The following is a 20,300-nucleotide window of genomic DNA, read 5'->3' on the forward strand; positions in this document are numbered from 1 at the left end:
TAACCTTCTACTTCTTCTTAGTCCCTGCGAATTGGAACTTAAGTGTGAGCCACAACCTGTATCTAATAGCCAAAAAGTTGAATTAGCAAGTATACAGTCTATAACAAAAATACCTGAAGATGGAACGATTGTTCCGTTCTTCTGATCTTCCTTTAGCTTCAAGCAATCTCTCTTCCAATGCCCCTTCTTCTTGTAGAAGCATTCGGATTTAGAAGTGGGTTGACTGACCTTCCTCTTTTCAGACTTGGCGCCAGTTTGCTTAGTTGGGCTGGCCTTTTTTCCACCTTTCTTAGCATTCCTCTTCTTTCTAGATTTCTTGAACTTGCCCCCACGCACCATAAGCACATCTTGCTTATCACTTTTGAGCGTTTTTCAGCGGTCTTCAGCATACCGTGAAGCTCAGTGAGCGTTTTGTCCAGACTATTCATACTGTAGTTCAGCTTGAACTGATCATACCCGTTATGAAGAGAATGGAGGATGGTGTCTACAGCCATTTCCTGAGAGAACTGTTGATCCAGCCGACTCATATTCTCAATGAGTCCAATCATTTTGAGAACATGTGGACTTACGGGCTCGCCTTTCTTAAGCTTGGTCTCAAGAATTTGCCAATGAGTCTCGAATCTTTCGACCCGAGCCAGATCTTGGAACATGTTCTTTAACTCACTGATGATCGTGAAAGCATCTAAGTTGATGAACGTTTTCTGTAGATCTGCACTCATGGTTGCAAGCATTAGACATTTCACATCCTTGTTGGCATCAATCCAACGATTGAGGGCTGCCTGAGTGACCCCGTCGCCAGCCGTTTCAGGCATCGCCTCTTCCAGGACATACTCCTTTTCTTCCTGCATAAGAACTATTTGCAAGTTCCTTTGCCAGTCAAGGAAGTTTTTCCCGTTCAACTTCTCCTTTTCGAGAATTGATCGGATGTTGAATGAATTATTGTTTGCCATAGTAAAAACTACAATTGAAAAAGAATAAACAAATAAATAACCATTCACAGTTTCTCTTAATAAACTTAAATTCTAGCATACATGCATAATTTATCATTTATTAAGCATTTTATTCAAATTATGTGTTCCGGCAGGTGTGAATAAAATGATTCCAAGATCCTTAAATCATTGCAGAATTAAGCACATTATGTATTTAGACTTAATTCTAAAATATTTTTGGTAAGCAAAGCCTTTGCTAATAGTTTAGAAACTACTCTTGGTTGATAGGTACGTCTAAGAACTTATTAGGTAAACCTATCTCATTTGCCACGACATAAAAGGATTCCTTACTTATATTGTTGAGTTTTACCAAAACTATCATGTACTCACAATTATTTGTGTACCTTACCCTTTAGGATCAATAAGTAACACCTGGCTTAGGCGGAAAACTATTACTAAGATTGATGTAAAGGTTATCCAAGTAAGTGTTATTTTGGCATGGCACCTTTTAACTCAATTTTTTAAAGTTTGGAACTTAAGGCTCTTACTATGTTGGTTAGATTTTAAGTGAACTAAAATCCTTAATCATGCAACATAATCAAGCCATAATCTCATGCATGATTAAGACATATTTAAAGCAATAAATAACTTAAAATATGCATAAGATATAAATGTGATCTAGTATGGCCCGACTTCATCTTGAAGCTTCAACTTCAAACTCCGTCTTGAAAATGGATTGGAAACTCCGTCTTGAATTTCACCATGGGAGGCGCCATTTTCTTCAAATAGGATAAACTATAATTGAAACTAATTACAACTATTTGATGGTAGGCAGACCATATTTAAATTAAAAACTTTGGTGCATTAGACCAATTTTACATTCAAATTAATGGTATGTAGACCATATTTTCTATCCTATTTGGGCCATACTAGTCACTTTACATAACCTGCAAAACAGTACATTTACAATATACCATTCACCCATTCATTTATCAATGAATGGCCCACATAGCTGGTTAGTAGAACATATTATGCAACACATAAATATTTGCAGCAATTAATCAAGGCTTCCAATAATCTACCAATTATTCAATCCTTATTAATTCTAATCAAGTTGTTTTAAGCTTAAAGGAATGTAGACCTAATCAAGAGTTTATGACTAAAACGCTCCCACTTAAACCAAGAAATTTACATGCTTTACTAATTTTAAACATAAAATTATATTTCCTAGTCTAACCGGAAACATACAAAATTAATTAAAATTTAAAGCTCATATAAATTATTATTTTGAATCCTTTAATTTATTTTCAGTTTATTAAAGTAATTAATTTAAATTTAATCAAGGTTTTAATTTTAGTAAAATAATTAGTATAAATAGAATTTATAATAATTAATTTATTCAAAACTAAATTCCGTGAAAAAATTAAATTACGAATTTCAAAATTAATTAAAAATCGGTTTTTCAACTGAAAATCAAAATTAAATTTAAAGCGTATCAATCGGGTCAAGATGAGGCCATGGGCTTGCGCCCATGCCCGTCGAGTCCACGAGGCAACATCGCCCCTCTCGAGTGATCGCACAGCAAGGCACGAGCAGCATCCACACGCAAACGCAGCAAGGCAAGCAAGCCACGCTTGCGCACAGCAGCTTGCTCGTTGTGTCGTAGCGCATCAGCTGGCTTGGCGAGGTAGCCCTCGCTGTGGGCGAGGCATCCCTCGCTGGGCGAGGCAGCGCTCGCTGCTGCGAGGCATCCCTCGCTGCCCCCGCGCAGCCTGCCGTGCTCGCTTGTGCCTTGCTTCTCGCCCATCCGCCCTTGCCTCATCACAGCACTCGACGCAAGGCAGGGCTACTGCCTTATGCTCGCGTGCCACTCGCTTGCTCGCTGCATACATACCGCATGGGCGACGAGCTCCCTTGCTCGTCGTCGCATGCCCGCATTATACAACACCCCTTAAGGGTCCATTGCTTTGTGCGTGCAAGATTCATGAGCGGATTACATAAAATCAAAACTTTTTAATTTAAATTTATAGACGAATTAATAAATCATATTAATTTCATAACTTTAGGGCAAAAAATCGAAAATTTATCATTCAAATTAATTTCTGATCAAGTTTATTTTCATGGATTCAAATCTAGGTCATAAAATTTTAAAATTTACCGAATTTAACAAATTTATGGTGGTTTTTAATCATGGATTCCTAATTAAATTGTCAATTAATTATGAAAAACAAATCAAATTCTAAATTATTCGAATTTCAACAAATTAATTACAATTACAAATTAGGTTGTATAATTAACAAGCTTATGCATTAAAATTGTTAAACATATACAGTAGGTCAATCATACAGTCAAGATTTACAAACAAGAATCGCAAATATTTAATTTAACATCTTAAAAATTACAAATTTTGCGTTCGAAAAACTAAAACCTCCGAAACGTCATAGTTTGGCTTCGAATTTGGGAATTCTGGTTTCAGCAACAAATCTATGATTCTAGTCAAAATTTTAAAACGCCTTTTACATGCGAAATTCACTATAAAATTATACGAGTCCGATCATTATTGACTAAACTGCCGAAAATTCTACGAACATATAATTAAATAATCGCACGAATTTGCAATTAATTACAAAAAACGAAATTAATCACCCCTTTAATTCATTGTAATTTATAAAATTTAACCATGTTAACTATAATTTATTATGGAATTAATTAGAGGCTCGTGATACCACTGTTAGGTTATGATACATATAAAGCATATATATTTCAAGCGGAAAAACCATAAAGCCAGAAATCCAAATTAATTGCCACATAACAATTAACATAATTTAGGATGCATACATTTGTAACGTTCCCTTCCTAGCTGCTCCCGAACCGAACAAGAACAAGTTTAGGACTCCAAGTGTAGTCCCTCCGTAGATAGTCCACAACACCTTCGGATATGCCTTAGATTTAATTAACTAGAATTCAACCTAAGGTTTTAAGTTTATTCAAATATAATTGTGGCAAATTATTATCTTAGTTTTTAACCTTAAAACTTAATGAATACTTGAATTGGAGTGTTCATAAATTGTGAATGCCATCACCTATTTATAGTGTTGGAATAATGGAATTAGAAGTCTACTAGGTTTCAATTAATCTAATCCTACTAGAATTAGACGTTAATTAAAACTAATAAGTCATTGTTTAATTAAACAACTAACTCTAGTAACTTTAGGAAATTTAATCTTTAATCTAATCCTAATTGCTTAAGGATTCGACGTATGCACAAACTAAACGCACACACGCACGCATAGCCCATGAGGGGCGCTGGACGCGCGGGCGCACAGAGCAGCTCGGCCCACAGCGCTGCGCGCAGCCCATTGCTTAGGCGCGCCAGTTGCCTTGCGCGCTGGGCCTGGCCTTGCGTGCTGCTTGGCTGGGCCTGCGTGCCTTGGCTTGCTGCTGCGTTGCCTTTGAAGGAAATATGTCCTTCACCCAAGGTGCATTAAGTCTAATACCAAAGGTTCAGATTAATTGCGAATAATTAATTCAGTGAGATCAAGTGATCGGAACAACTAGCTGGAGCAATGCTTCCGATCAGTGAGTTCTAATGGATATTGAACTCACAGCTTACTCTTGACTGAACCTACAAGGTCACACCAATGACACGTAACAGATCAACGGATTAAATGAATCGAAAATTCATTTAATAGCTTTTCGGGAATTAGTTGGAAAACGTATTATACGATACGACCTTGCATCGGAATCGTATATCATATCGCGAATATTCGTAAGCTGGGCGACACGAATAAATCGTATCGTACGACGGTGATTCGCGTTTACGAAGCGATAAATAATATATCGGAAATATATTAAATCACGAATACGAACACTACTACAAAATAGGGCTATATCAACGCCTTTTTAGATAACAGTTTTCCTGGCGTTGCTATATCATAGCTATTGCAACAGTTAAATAATTATTAATTTTAGTAGACTTTGACTTTGAAAAAACGTTGCTATAGAAAAGCTATTGCAACACTTATATATTATGACTATTTTATTGCAACAGTTTTTAGTTTTTTAATATTTTAATGAGATATTGCAACGGTTTTTTTGTCAAACATCTAAAACATGTTAAAAATTAAAAATAAAATCAAATAAGAAATAAGTTTATTAAAAATATTTCATATGGGTGCGTTTTTTTTTCCAACAGATTGGTTTATTTTGGGTTTCCCTCTCACTGCTTTTCATGGTTTATGGCTTTGCGTTCTTCTTCACTAGAGGCCTCTGCGTTCCTCGTTCTCTTTCGCCTTCTTCCTCTGCGTTCCTTGAAGCAACAGATTTTATCTTCCATCATCGTTCCTTTGAAGCAACATATAGAAAGTGACGAAATCCAGTTCTGAATTTGCGCGAAGAACCACATTAGTTTTCATAATTTTGCTCTTAAATTTGCTCTTAAATTTGATCGAATTTGCTCTTAAATTTGATCGAATTTGCTCTTAAATTTCATAATTTTGCTGTTTAAGTTTTCAACCGATTATAATGGATTTTTGTTGTGTTTTTTTGAGTTCTAAATTAGGGTTCTTAATTAGGGAATTCGGTTAATTGGGGAATTTGGATGATTGGGGAATTTGGTTGATTTTATTCATGGTGTTTTTGTTGATTTCAATGGTTATTTTGGCTTATTTATTAAGTTTGGATCAGTTGGTTGCTCGGTGATGATGCTAAATTGGTTTTTTTTTTCTCGTTCTGCTCTGCGCTACCCTGTTCTATACTGCTACTGTTATACTACTGCTACTCGTTTTCAACTTGGAAATATATGGAGGGAATATTATTTCTGGGTTTAGAAAGAGTAAGGTTAGACATCTGCATTTCAAGCAGTATTGTTGGAAACAAATGTTAATTTGAGCATTGTGTACTGTGATTTTGTTAAGTTCTATATTTCATTGACCATGGCCCTCGAATTGAGGAATGCTGAAATTGAAACGACTGTTAGTTGCATTGGTTCTTGCTGCATTGTGCTGTATCATCGAGGCACGGGCGATAGTGGCCTTAGATTCTGTAAAATTCTGAAATGTCTAATTTATGAAAGTATTGGAGTACGGATTTGGGGCTTGGTAGTGTAGAATTTAACAACAAGAACTTCGGATTTGTGTACATTTTAATGTTTGTAATAAAGATTATGGAGTTTTGGATTGTTGTATTCTATTGAAGTGTTTGTGTGTTTGTGTGTTTGCTGATTGTAGGTTGCATCTTGTTGAACCAACTAAGTATAAAGTTCTATATTCTTGTTTTGTCTGTCCTTGTTCAAAGGCTGCACCAACTTCTTGTGGCGTTGCTTCTATGAAATGCAGCCGCCATGGAGGTAAACATTGCATTGTACACATTGGATGTGTTTGTGTCTCTACCTCTCTATGTCATACCCTAGTCAGTGCCAGGTTGCGGACTATCCCAGTGTCCAGTAGTGAACTACTGCAACATTCTTTGTTGCTTTTTGAAATAAGCAAGACTTTTTGAATGGTTTTCCATGTCCAATTCTTAGTAATATGAGTTCTTTTGATGGTTAGGTTTCAATTATTCATTTGAATTGGTTTACTGGTAGAATTTAGATGGTTTTTCTCTAGAAAGTTGGGGTCTGGGTTTGTTTGTGCAGCGTTCCTATGGGGCTTTGTTGTAGTTTGCAGTAGCTCTTTCATATATTGATGTTGATGTTCTTGCAAATCTGATGCAAGTATGGGATTTGATTCACATGTGTCTTATCATTGATTCCTGACTATATTTATGTTAAGATTTCTTTGAAATACTGAGAGAGCTAACTTCTGTAGAAATCATCTTGTGCTTCATTGGAGCTCAAAATCTGAGGTTAAACCTGAGTCAATTTATACTTCATTTTTTCCAAGAGAGATTTAATGATATTGTAGGTATTAGCCGTCGAAAACGTCTTAAACATGATTATTTGAGTAAGAAATATTGATTTCGTGTCTTTATTAATAAAAGATAATCTTTTATCTCTGTGGTGAAGGCTGCTAATATGCCTTTCACATTGAAAATAAAACTCTATTTCGATGTCAAACTCCTATGCCGTCCTACCGAGTACGTACCGGCAGATGAACTAGTATGCTTTGGTTGTGCGTGAGCACCTATATTCTGCTCGTTTTTCTTGATGCCAAAAATGAGAATTTATTCTTAAGTTGTATGTGTCCGACCTTCCGGCCATTTTGATGGTTCAGGGTATCTAAATTATGCTTGTCCTAATTTCTTTATTAGGATGAATAGGAGGTTTGTGAAATAAGACATCTGATAAGCATAACTTCAGGACAGAAAATAAATTCTTGGTTGGACCATACTGATAAAGCTGGCTTGATTGCAGTCTTTTCGAGTCTATACGGATTCTGTTCCGCTTCCACTCCTAACGTGCTCATTCTTTCTGAATTAGAGTAACAATTATCTTCACCTTTGGGACTTTGTTATATTCTGTCTCTATCAAACGCTACTCCTGAAAGTAACATCCTGATAGTGAATCATTGAAATAACGTGCAGAATGTGTCAAATGGAAGTTCTATGTACATGACTTTCTAATACTTTTGGATGAATAGAAAATCTTAACCAAAAGATGATTGATTACTATGATTATCACTTCATATGACAATTACAGTAGCAAACATATTGGTGTCGCGAGCTTCTGAACTTGCAAATCTGTAACTCTTTGAATAGTAGGAGCTTCTGAAGTTGCTTCTTAGTAAGTGCACAGGAAGTCAGAATACAGAGCGGCAATATTTTTTGTGAGAAAATTGACAGCATCGAAAGAATTCCAGAAGAACCAAACTGAATAAGATCTGAAAATGGTCAGTTTTTCTTTCCTCTTGATTATGCTTAAAATCAGTGGTTAAAGAGAATAGAACTGTTTGATAATTAACCAGCGAGTTTAGCCAATTTGCTATACTCCTTAGGGATGAGAGGATATTGTCTTTTCCTAAGATTCGCACCCTTTTCCAGTTCTACAATAATTGACTTTTGTTATCTTTACCTTGAGAAAAAAGTAATTAAGTTCTTCAAGTTTAGATAATGGAAAATAAGTTCTGATATAAGCCAGTTAGTCAGATACGGAGTTAAGGACTACCTAAGTTATTGAGACGAAAACAAAGTTCTTATACGGTCTAGTGAGTTCAGGTTTAGATAAGGGGCTATTGGTGACAAGAAAGAATCTTGATATTACTCACCTGGTGTATGTGATTAAGTGCAAGCTGACTATCCTGCCTTCAGATCTGTAGTTACATTCCACAATAAGAAATGAATTGGCATGAGAGTCTGCATGTTTGCTTGTTTAGGTACTTGTTTGTACATGTTTATGTTGTCATGTTTAAGCAGGCCTTGTAATCTTATTCGATCAGCATTTTTAAACTTTAAATAACTGTGACTTTAATTAGTTTGCAGGTACAGCATTTTTCCATGCTTATATGTCATAACAATTTATAAGCCATTTTCCATTTGGAAGAAAATTCATCTTTCATCACATGTTAAATTAAATTGTTGTCAGCTTGTGACATAATACATTGCATTCCCAAGTAGTGCAATGTATTCCATGTGTTGTCTTTCTCTCCTTCCTTTCTCGCAACTTTTTCCTGTTCTACAGAATTATACAAGCTTGGGCTAACAAAATTCTGTACTCCGTATTTCAAAGTAAACTTATTTAAATGTGTAATATAATGTAAATTTCTTTTTTGTTTTGATAGATCAGAAGCTTGAAAGTAAAGTCCATGAAATCGTTGGACGCGTCAATGGAAGATTCGGGACATTTACCTCTGTCCCTATACATCATTTGGTTTGTACTCTTCTCCCTGAACTGCTCTTGTACTGTGTTATATATGCATGCATTTCATTTATTTGGTTTTATGTAAAGAAAAGTACCTTATTGAGTGGTAAATAGTTGGTACATCTCATGAATTTTTGGGATTATTGCTTCAGATTGGTATATTTGTGTACATTTGTTGTATACGAGATTTATTGGATTTGTTGTCTACTTTACACAGGATCACTCTCTTGACTTCCATGCATTATGTGCACTATATGCTCTTACTGGTAATCTTTCATGTCTCGGATTACTGTTTATTTTGATGTTAATATTTCTCTTGACATGTTGGACACGACATATTTCTCAAAGCCGTACTTATTCTATATCCATAGACCAACTTTTGTACTCTGTATTTTCTTATTATATATGCTTAGTTTTCTTGCACTAGTAGAAAAAATGTCATTTGCAGCGCGCATAAAAGGGGCTTTTTGCAGCGCTTTTGAGCGCTGCAATTGTGATGGATGCAAATAATGGACTTTTATTTGCAGCGAACATAAACGCTGCAAAAAACCATTAATAGCAGCGGATGATGTTTCACACGCGTTGCAATTAGTGTCTATTTGCAGCGCATTGATGTGCATAGGCATTGCAAAAAGAGATTTTCAAAGGGAATTTTCTGCCACAATTTACAACTTTGGTTTAACAGTACGCGCTGCAAATAGTGCGTTTATTTTACAAAATAAATAAATTCCTACATTAATACATTTGTACTACTACTCGGTACTAGCCTCCATAATTATGTTCTAACATCCATAAATACATAAATAACATCCACAAAAAGTAGTGCCAATGTGATAAATTTGAAATACATTGGTGAATTAACTTGACCTATCAGAAACATGTTAATTACAATACTTAAAGTATGTTCTGTAGCTCACTGCTTGCTCGATGTTAGTGAGAAATCTTCCCATGCCACCCTCCTCACAATCTCGCCGAGGTATATACCTGATATTGTTTTCTCAAATATCTGTAACAACAACATGTAAATATTTACCAGAGTCCAGAGATTTAAAAGCATAAGTTCTGATGCTAAGCCACTAAATACCTGCTCACCAGGATTGATGCTAGCAGCATCCATTCCCCTATCATATTCAGTCAACAGAAGTCCAGTCGAAAATGCTCCCCATTCTATTGATATAGAAATTACAGATTACGTAGTGAAAAAAAAAGTTAGTGAGAAATCTTTAAGTGAAGTGATTCTGGCTTACAGTTGTTCCCGACTTTGATATTTGGCCAGGCAGCTTAGGAATGGCATCCATCCCTCCACATAACACGCATTGGTTCCTGTTCCAAAGATCACAGCGATCATGACATCATACTAAATTTGAACATCCAAAAGCAACCAGAATAGAGAAAACAATATCAGGTATGTACCTCGCCTATGCATTTTTGATATTAGGATCACATCCAAAATGTTGACCAGCAGCATACAAAATTTATGTACTTAGATAATAAAAAGATAATCAACAAAGAAACAATTTAGGAAATTTTTAAAACTAAGCCCTAATCGGCATACATCAATTGATTTCGTACAAAATTTCAAATAAACAGATCTTTGGCAATTAATTCAATGATCTATCAAACTAATCAATCAAATTGGCAATTGAATTTTTTTAATAAAGAATTGGTAAAAATTAAGATCAAACACAAAAGCAAGTTGAACAAAAACAATTCACAAATCAAACATAAAACTTAACATCGAAAATGTAGGGTGCCGCTAAATTTCCAACTGTATCGTTAACCTAGTACTGTTAACCTAACTGTATCAAACATAAAACAGTTCCCAGTACTTCGCTCCCGCTAAATTTCCAACTGTATCGTTAACCTAACTTGTTTCATTAGTAAAGAGCAAGCACTCTTTCCTAATGCTTGCTAAAAGGCTACGAATTTATGATAGCCAAACATTCAAGATTCAACACATACCAAAGTTGAGACTTGCATTTCTAGCCCTCATTTATTCATTGACCCGCGTTGACCATAAGCTATTGCACCGAGATCAATTAGTGAATGCTGCGAATGAGGAGTTGGTAATGAGGTTTTTTCTACAAGTGGAAGTTCTAAAAACAAGTTCACGTGAGTTTAGGAACTTGGAATCTTTTTCTTATCAACCACCAAGATTCTTCATTTAAGACCTAAACTAAAATTTAGCTTGAACAAACTTCTAAAACAATAAAAAAAAAACCTTCGCAAAAGTTGTTCAATTATGTGAAAAGGCAGAATGCTGTACCAGACTGCCCTTTCTTTAGATCCTTGAAGAGTTGAATGTTGTTTAAAATCTCCGCCAGGGCGATGTACATCAAACACCCTCAGTGTTTGTTGTACCCAGCAAATATCCTGCGAAGGAATTGAGTAACATGAGAAAAGATGAGAATAAGACAAACCGCTCAATCATTTCTGCCAAATCATGTAAACATTGCACACAATTCAGGTACAGTCCTCGAATTAGATGGTGTTCAACACTTGAATTTGACAAGATACAAATACATGAAAGTAAAAACCAGAAGAGCAAGGCAACAAAGAATTCTCCAAGCATATGATGGTATATACTTGGTTCCAGTAGGGTTGAAAGCAATTGAAAAGGCTGCAGTAATCTCATTCATAGCATCAAAAGCTCGATATGTACATTGTAACTGAAAAACTAATCCAAATTAGAAAACTATAATGACCAGAGGAAGGCAGAAACCATAAATTCAGTAATCCCAAACCTTACAGCAATCCCAATCTTTTACACAGATAATTCAGCAATCCCAACTAACAAGCAATAACAAACTCCTTAAAACTAGCAAAAATCAGATCAGCTCAGCTTAGTTACATGAAATCAGGTTAGGAAAAGCTAGCAGAATAGAAAATCAGTTCAGAACGCAGAGCAACAAATCAGAGCAGCAAATCAGATGATTCCTTACTAGCTGTAATGACTCACTAGTTGTATGGGAGTTGTATGGGGTTAGAAAGGATCACGGGTCCAGAGGGACTTCTGATGTTTGATGCTAACAACATCAGGATTTCCATCCAAGCTAATAAAGTAAAGAAGATGGAGTTGCACGGGATTCAATTACATAAAAATTGGCGGTCGGTAATTTATAACTACAAATGAAACTGTAGTAAGTTTAAAGTTCTAGATAAACTTTGGAATTTTGACTTTGATTCCAAACAAAAATGGATAAGGTCATAAGAATTAAAGTTCTTATACAATACAGAAGGTAGAGTAAAATTTATTATAACTCCTAAAAATATGCACGCACACAAGCACAAGACACACATGCACACTCAAACATTAGAAGAGTACACACTCTCAGATTTTCTTCACAAAAGAGTGCAACCAAAAGTAGAATATAAGATGATTGCACATTAGTGAAAGTTCTTGTCTTTTTTTCAAAGTAGACTAGAAAACTTCGATGATGGAAAAATGATAACAATAGTTACTTTACTTGTGACTCATGAACAAAGACGCTCAATGTTTGACTAAAAGCTATGCAAAGATGATCCTGAATAATCGAATGTATCATTTAGGAGTAACATCTGGATGACATGTCACTACATGAGTACTAAATACACAATTTTCTCAAACAAATAAGTACCTAGAAGGAAGGACAACCTGAGGAATCGAAGGGGTATATGATGTTTCCCGTTCTGCCGCAAGACGTTGAGCCTTCTGGAATTCCTTCAAAACTGCTTGGAAATCTTTTACAAGTTTTGCGTCAACAATCTTCTTGTTTGCCTGGATAAATGGAAGGAAGATGAAATCAAATTTTGGCTCGGGAACGCATTAATACCCAATTGAGTAAGGTATGTAGTCCATAAATCTGAAGTGTTGAAAATATACTTACACTGACATTATTGCCATGATCTGTGTCACTTTCTTGTTTGAGTTTATCTGAAGTATCCTTTACTAATTGCCCAATATATAACCTTGTCTTGTGGCTATTAACAGGATGAAACAAGTATCAGAGGATATTAGTTCAAAATGGAATAAACAGTAAACACCACATTGCAAAACAAGAAGCACTGGAGAGTCCTTATGAGTTTTTAAAACAACCAGCCTTATAAACCATGTACAGACAACACAGAGTATTACCCTAGGAATTCAGTTTAAGATAAACAAAGAAGGACGATGAGCATTGAAAGTGAAATAAGTTACAATCAACAAAAAGATTTGGGATAAGCACTGGAGAGTGGGATAAAATCTGTTGCATCAGCAACAAAATATTGTAACTCAACCATTTGAATACCACGTGAATGACTAGGATTGGAAAATTAACTCTTAAGTTTCCGTTATGTAAAAAAAAAGAGAAAGAATTCCCAATGGCAGCAGTTCATCTTTAAAGGATCTTTGCATAGATCAGACCTAGCACATTATCACAACCTCATGCAACTAAGAAAGTAGTTAAATAGCCAATTGAGTTCTAGGTCAATTGCTCTAAAGATGACCAAAATTATGAGAAGACGTCCATCGACCAATCAAACAGAAATTCAACAGCAAGATAGAGTGACCTAATCACACATGGTGAACATCATGGTTTCTATAGCCTCGGCAAGAATACAACCAACTTACTCCCAACACAAAATACATCACTAAATCTAACCCAACCTAGCTCATCCAATCAAGTTATCTCATAAAACACAAAAGTTCAGGAACACTAAAGAATCAAGTTATCTCATAAATTCGTCTTGCATAAGTAACAAGATTTATTCTTACAACCACAACCATGACATGGTCTACCATATCTCAATGGAAAAGCACATTAATTAAAAAAGAAAGAGCTAAATCCACACAAATGACAAAAAGAACCATAAAAGGTGACCTTTGAAGCATCAGGATTTGGAAACTCACCCTAGTAGAGATCGGCGAGTTCTTCTTCTCCGTAGTTTTCATTCTCCTTCGTTTGAGATTTTTGTGTAAAATCAAGAAAACCTACGAGTAAAATTGATACCAAAAATCACAGATCTGATAATAAAAGAAACCATAAAACAATTTATGATAACGACGAAATCCAACCTTAACGCTAAGAGTTGCTCGTACAATCTGCTACTGTACTAGTGTAATACACCTCCAAATCCCCCAAAGTAAGCATAACTTAATTATGTACTTTTCATTTAGAAATTATAGAATAGCACATACTACGTAGAGATGTCAAAACTGACCCGACCTAAGAACCACAACTGAACCAACCTGTATTCGTAACCCCGTAACTGACTTATACCTGAAATTTGGGTAAAACAAGAAACCCTTAACCTAATCTGTACCCAACCCGATAAAACTGACAACCGATGTTGTGTGACCCAAACCCGAACTCGACAGAAAGATGATCGATAATCAAATTGACCCGACCCGAAAGTGATCCGAACCCGATCAACACCTGACCCGCTACGAACCAGAAAACGATTGTAACCCAAAACATGTTGTTATTGTTATTACCCGACCTGTGAGGACTCATTACCCGATGTTCTACCATATGTGAAACATGTAAAGTGTTAAACTAAAATTATCCTAAGCTTAAAACTTTTGTAAATTCAAATAATTAAAATTTTGAATCAATACTATTGGTAGATTTGGTGCACTAGTGCTTTTTGTTCTGACAGTAAACGAAGAATTCTACAAGTATTATTGAATTGGGGTAAGGAAGAAATTGTGTCATTGAGGTTGAGTCATACCAAGCTCGTACCTGTTAGGATGACATCTCCTTCCATAAGTGTCATGAAAGATCTGATGTGGCTAATCAGGAATGGGATTTCGAATATCATGTCTTTTGTTGATCCTTTCTGCTTCGATTCTCCATCAACCTTTTTTCATATAACTAAACTTGTTTACATTTTTATTAATACAATCACAAACAAGTACATAGAATGTATTTAATTACAGAGTTGAACTCACATCAAACCACAGCTCCAAGTTATGAGGATCAGGCACTGCAGATACAGGAATCTGCACAAAATTGACAAACCAAGGATAGATGATCAGCCATATGCTTTCCTAGTTATTTTTCGAATTAGATATATCTTACCATTTCACTGATAGAGGTAAACGTGTCGAGTCCTTTACCTAGTAGCCATGGAAGGCCTGTTGCCTAACAGAAGGAAAGGAGAAAATGTGAAACAAAATGTCAGGGAAGTGTCTTTCACATACTATAGTTTTAATGATAATGTTATAAATTGACTGTATAGATAACAGGAATACTGAAAAAATGGAAAGATTTCTATTTAAGCAAAGAATCCACTTACATTGTGACTAATTGATGTGTTTAAATTATACTCTGGTTTGGTCTCACATTCCATTCCAGACAAAAAGGTGAAGGACATCTTTCACTGTGGATTCACATAACAAACGCATCTGGATCGGATTTTATTTATTGAAATAAACGGCTGCTGAGTTAGAATATGCTGCAGCATTGCTATTCCACGGTTAGCTTTGAAATTTTCTCCGTGAACAATGAAACTACTAATCAATGATTCAGTGTACTATTGGCTATGCTCTGATGGTTTGGTGTGTATAATTTTGTTGGTATCCCTCCTAAAACACCTTCTGCAGCCCATATCAATCGACACAACACCCCTTATCCTGCACCCTCCCTCCTCTTTCGTGTATCTCTCCCGTCTATCTCCTTCTCATCTCTCCCGTCTATCTCCTTCTCATCTTCCTCCTTCGGACCTTCCCCACCCTTACGGCCTTACCACCACATGACTTCCCATAGTCACACTGGATGAAAACTATCTCCTCCAAAAAGATAAGAAATTCAAGATCCCAAACCAATTTGACCACAAATTCAACAAGATCGACCTAAATAACATCAAAACAACAAATCAAACCCTAAAATGACCCGAATCAGTTTAACATAGGGTTTTCCACATATCATGAAGAAGGATTTCGACTTAGTTGTAGATTTTTATTTTTATTGCATTTTGTAAATTAATAGAACCCACCAGATTTTCATCAAATTAACAACTAAAACGAAGAACATTAAATCACCAACAATTCAGCAATTAAATTAGCGAATCTTCATAAATCATAAATTCGAAGAAAACGAAGAGTTTAAAAACCGAAACCTTACCACAATAGCCGAAGCGAACGTCGAGTGTAGTACGAGGTCGGTATCCTTCTCTCTCTATAGATCGGCTTGAAAATATAACACAAAGTTGTAAGAGATGAAAATATTCTACTCATCTAGATTATGAGAGTTGGAAGAAACAGGATTGAAGCACGATTTATCAAAAAACCCATTGAACGATTTGGAAGAAAGCGGTATCAAGGAGAATAGAGAGATGGCGAATTCTAGGGTTTGACATGAAATGGGCGGAGAGTTCTAGGGAGAACGAGGGAGCTAAATTTTAGATCTGATGAAGGTTCAAACAACGCGTTTGTTTGGTTGGAGTTGCAATTCATGGCCAATTCGCAGCGTGGGCTCACTGGGTGCGCTAAGAATGCACCGTTGATTTATTTTTTTCCAATAATCGCAGCGTTTGATAGCCCATAAAAGTTTTAGTTAAATCATTTAACCTTTGACCCGCGTTGACCATGACATTTTGCAACATTCGCAGATTAGCTGAGTTGCAAGAGGAGAGTTGCAAATGATGTTTTTTCTACTAGTGTTCACTAGTAGAAAAACATTTATTAGCGGCTACGTCTTTACGACGTTATTTTTCATACGCCTCAAAATAATATCGTGTATTAGCAATTAGGTGTATATGACCATTAATTGGCGGCGTTAGTTTTAAAGAAAACGCCTCAAACCAATATTAAGTATTAATCTGCGGCGTTACTTTCCTAAACGCCTAAAACCTGTTAGCTAGCTTTTGTTTGGGAAAACAAAACCTGGGTTTTATATTATCTGATTCAATATCCCTTCTTTCATCTCCCAAACTCTCTTCTTCAATACCTTTTCGCCACCCTCTTCACCCTCTTCACCCTCTTCACTCCCTTCGTCCATCGTCCCCGCACCAGACAACCACCACCCTATCTCCTCCATTTCCCCCTTTCCCTCGCTGCAAAAGTACAAAATCCTTCTTCTTCCTCCTCCAAACTTTGAACCTCCAAACTTTCTTCACCACCGTTTCTCGGCGGAAAAAATGAACTTGAGATTGATCCCCACCGCTACCGTCTGCCCTTCAATCTCATCTCCACCACCGCCGTTCTTACTTAGGTAAGTAACACTCCCACTTAATCCTCCTTCTCCTTGCCGTATTTTTCTTTCAATTACTTTGGCCCCGTCTTTTCATTCTCTTAATTTATATAAATTATGTCTGAATTATCGAATTATTTTTACTTGTAATTCAGGTTTTTGATTTCTAGTGTTCGAATTATTTTTCTTTCAATTATTTTTACTTGTAATTCTGGGTTTTAATTTCTAGGGTTTTAGTTGCCATTGTTCTTCCCCCAAACACGTATTGTAAATTTTCCATTGATATAGATAATTTATTCTGCGAAATTGATGTCTAGGTCAAAACTTTCGTAGAAAGCCGAGCAAATTTGAGAAGAAACTTGAGTTTAATTCCGGTAAGAAGTCTTTTCATTTGCTAAAAATCTACTTTTTTCTTCAAATGTTTAATTGGTTATTTAATTTTTTGGGTTTGGTTTGAAATGAGTGCAGAAATCAGGGAGACTATTGCAACCTTAAGTGCTAAAAAGACAATTCAAAAGGTGAATTTTCAAATTGAACTTATCTTTGATGTCCATTATAAATTATCTCTGTGTTAATATACAATATACTACCAAAATTGTATTGAAATCCAAAACAAGTACTGCAGAATTACTTTGTGTAGTTGGAATGATGAAAACTTCTAATTTGTTCATTACCTGTGCCAATGACTGCGGCATAAATGATTTTTCTTTATTAAATATGGTTTGATTTTTGATAGGGTTGTTAGTTTAATAAGAATTTTGATTCATTGGTATATGTGTACTTGATGATACTGAGTTGAAATTTGAAACATTATATTCTTATGCCATGGATAAATAGTTCGACAATATTGACCAATACAACATTTATGCACCACCATGTAATAATTCTGACGGTTCTGCTGCTGGTTCAACACGTAGGAGCATGAAGTTGTCTCATCATGTATGCTTGAGTCTTAGTCTCTTGTATTTTGGAGTATTAATCAGATCAATATATGTCTGATGTCTGGATGCTGATGCCCTTTTTTCTGGCCTGTCGGATATTCAGAAAGTTATCTTGGTATGATCCATGTACCAAAATGTGTGCTGAGAGGTACTACAATAGGCCAGACGTGTAGAAGGCTCTTCACGCTAATACCACTTAGATTCCTGATATTTGTGATTGAATTCAGTTTTGCTTGATCTAGTTTGAGTTAGGTTAAGTTATTGTGTCAGTTAACATGAGTTTGTGATTGGTAATTTTAACCCTTTATTTTTTAGTTAGTGGAGCTTCAATAATAGAAACTTTGAGTGGATTATGCTTTTTAGTTTGATTGAATGGATTGAAATAACATCTCAATTTTGCTAACCAGAGTGTCCCTTATGGACTCTCTTTTTTGTGCCCTTAGTTTCTGATTCTTATCTCTTGGGAAATTAGGTTTTTTGTTCCTTTGTTTTTGTTGTTTAATTTTGCTGCTTATTTTCATTGATGCACTAATTATGTTAACTCATTTAATTACTCTTGTTGTTGTACAAAAATAGTTAGCAATAAAGTTTCATGTCTAGTTCTTTCAGCATTTCCCAGCTTTTTTATGCATTAGAGTAGTAGAGTCCTATGTAATAGTAATATTGGTGATATCTCTCTTAACACAGGATGTACTACACCATGCTTTGAGCTACGGTGCTTAATGCACGAATCAGGAGTCTACAAGATCTACTGAACATAATCAGTAAATCATTGAGAGGTAGCTCAACATCTGCAACTCTTTTCAACTACAGTGGTAAAATAATCTAAACCACCAATCCCTTCATTTTTCCAGCTTCTATCTTGTTGTTTTTATTCTAACTAGAGAATTTATTATAAGATATGATGAGATATTGGATGTAAATATGTTAAAATCTTTGGATGAGTGATGTCTTTGGTTTATTTATATGCTTGCTTCTAACAGCAATACGTGCCTCTACTGTTACTAGATGCATATATGGCTCTACATAGCCCATGTGAATCATAGGTAATGACTTTTGGATTAATTCAACTAGGGTGTATGTGTGTTAATATACAACATCCGCAACTGGTCTTGTCTCATTTGAAAAGTTGCACATAAGATTCTCCACGTCTTATTCGTTTGATTCATGTGCTCTTGTGTTTGTAATGTAATAGTTTTCTCTTTTAAATTAATCTTTCCTCCTTTCCTGTAGGAAAGGGGCAAAGTTTCTTCTTTGGTAATATTGTTAATAAAACTCATAGAGTATGTAGTTTTCTTGTGTTCGATCAAGTCTCGTTTGGAACTTTGTGTCATCTAATGTTGGTGATTGTTCCTTATCTGCATGGTCTTATTAAAGTCTCATTCACTTCTCTTAGAAAAGAACCTCAACAAGTAACAATGTTGTTTTCTTCTCAAGGATTCTGAAGCTCGTTCCATTTTTTGATTTGTTCTCTTAAGTGTTGTCAAGCTGGAGTATGACATCTTTTATTTTTAGTTAATAAGACAATGGTATTGCACTATTGCAGATTTGCAGAGAGCAAGAGCAGTTGATAAATCTCGTCATTGCAGAAATCATACCATCCAGATAGATGATAATGCACTCCAAGAAAAACAAGGTCAAAATAATGACTCTTATGGGAATGCAAATGTAAGGCTAGTTTCTGATACTGCGGCCTCCCACTCTAACTTCTATCCAAATAACGTATGAAGCTGAAGAACAACATAGAGTATTTGTGTTGTGTAAATTCTAAGTGAATATATGATTGCAACAAAACAAGGAGATGAAATTGCCGTTTTTTTTTTGTTGTACGTACATAAATTAGGTTTATTGTAGTTGTAATATTCTTTCTGTTTTCAAAACAATTGGAATATGTATTACATTTAGTTATAGCATTGGTGGCAATGGCTTGTAGTATATGATAGTGGCATGGTGTTAATGGAAGTTATATTGTGGTATGCTAGCTTTGTTGATCGTGGTATAGCTAGTATTGCATTTAATTTATTGTTTTAATTTTTTTGTTAATTTGAGGCGTTTTTTTTTAAATAGCCCAAAAAGACCATTGATTTGAGGCGTTTTTCACACAATAATGTGGAAAAAAGATGATTGCTTTGAGGCGTTTAAACAAAAAACGCCGCAAATAAATCATTTATTAGAGGCGTTTTCATACGCTGCAAATGAATACCCATTGATTTGCGGCCCCTCCATTAGCGGCTACCCCCAAAACGCAGCAAGTGAATATAAAAGTGACGCCTCAAATAAATATTTTTCTACTAGTGGTTGTTAGATGTTGCACTTGTGACATCTCTAAGGGATGGGATGAATTTGGTGAGTTACGAGTTTGTTGCTTGCCAAGCTTTGAAAAAAGGAGTTCTCATTCTTAGTGAGGTATGGTCAATAATTTCAATTTTTGGTATGTTTTAGATGAGTTGAGATAGAATAGAAACCATTCATCATTGGTACG

At 35.5% G+C, this 20,300-nt stretch overlaps 1 protein-coding gene across 12 annotated transcripts; it reads left to right on the forward strand.

The window, feature by feature from the left end:
- The first annotated feature begins 5,109 nt into the window (after nt 1–5,109).
- On the forward strand, nt 5,110–19,799 carry LOC110788514 (probable alpha,alpha-trehalose-phosphate synthase [UDP-forming] 4). 12 transcript variants are annotated; one of them, XR_008918662.1, is made up of 10 exons: nt 5,749–5,768; nt 6,158–6,276; nt 7,626–7,756; nt 8,645–8,733; nt 8,942–8,990; nt 10,001–10,129; nt 12,274–12,549; nt 17,195–17,251; nt 17,346–17,395; nt 18,506–18,537. XR_008918662.1 is itself a non-coding variant. In XM_056826617.1 (8 exons), exons 1-7 carry the CDS (start codon nt 5,731–5,733, stop codon nt 18,539–18,541), a joined length of 438 nt encoding a protein of 145 aa, XP_056682595.1. In that variant the 5' UTR covers nt 5,110–5,730; the 3' UTR covers nt 18,542–18,633; nt 19,365–19,799. The 12 variants fall into 12 exon arrangements, 3 of the variants coding, with proteins under 3 accessions (XP_056682595.1, XP_056682596.1, XP_056682597.1); XR_008918661.1 differs by having other exon boundaries at nt 5,754–5,768; nt 7,567–7,756; XR_008918657.1 differs by adding an exon at nt 12,695–16,898 and having other exon boundaries at nt 5,110–7,756; nt 18,506–18,533.
- Nucleotides 19,800–20,300: the final 501 nt, after the last annotated feature.

The sequence above is a fragment of the Spinacia oleracea genome, chromosome 4 (assembly GCF_020520425.1).
Source record: "Spinacia oleracea cultivar Varoflay chromosome 4, BTI_SOV_V1, whole genome shotgun sequence".
Classification (NCBI taxonomy): domain Eukaryota; kingdom Viridiplantae; phylum Streptophyta; class Magnoliopsida; order Caryophyllales; family Amaranthaceae; genus Spinacia; species Spinacia oleracea.

What these genes read in the sequence shown, in the direction of transcription:
- LOC110788514 (XM_056826617.1), top strand. Translation starts at nt 5,731, where the DNA reads ATGGAGGGAATATTATTTCTGGGTTTAGAAAGAGTAAG. An exon ending in GAAACTTGAGTTTAATTCCG is followed by an intron (nt 17,252 to 17,345) that starts GTAAGAAGTCTT and finishes AAATGAGTGCAG; the next exon opens with AAATCAGGGAGACTATTGCA. An exon ending in CTAAAAAGACAATTCAAAAG is followed by an intron (nt 17,396 to 18,505) that starts GTGAATTTTCAA and finishes CTCTTAACACAG; the next exon opens with GATGTACTACACCATGCTTT.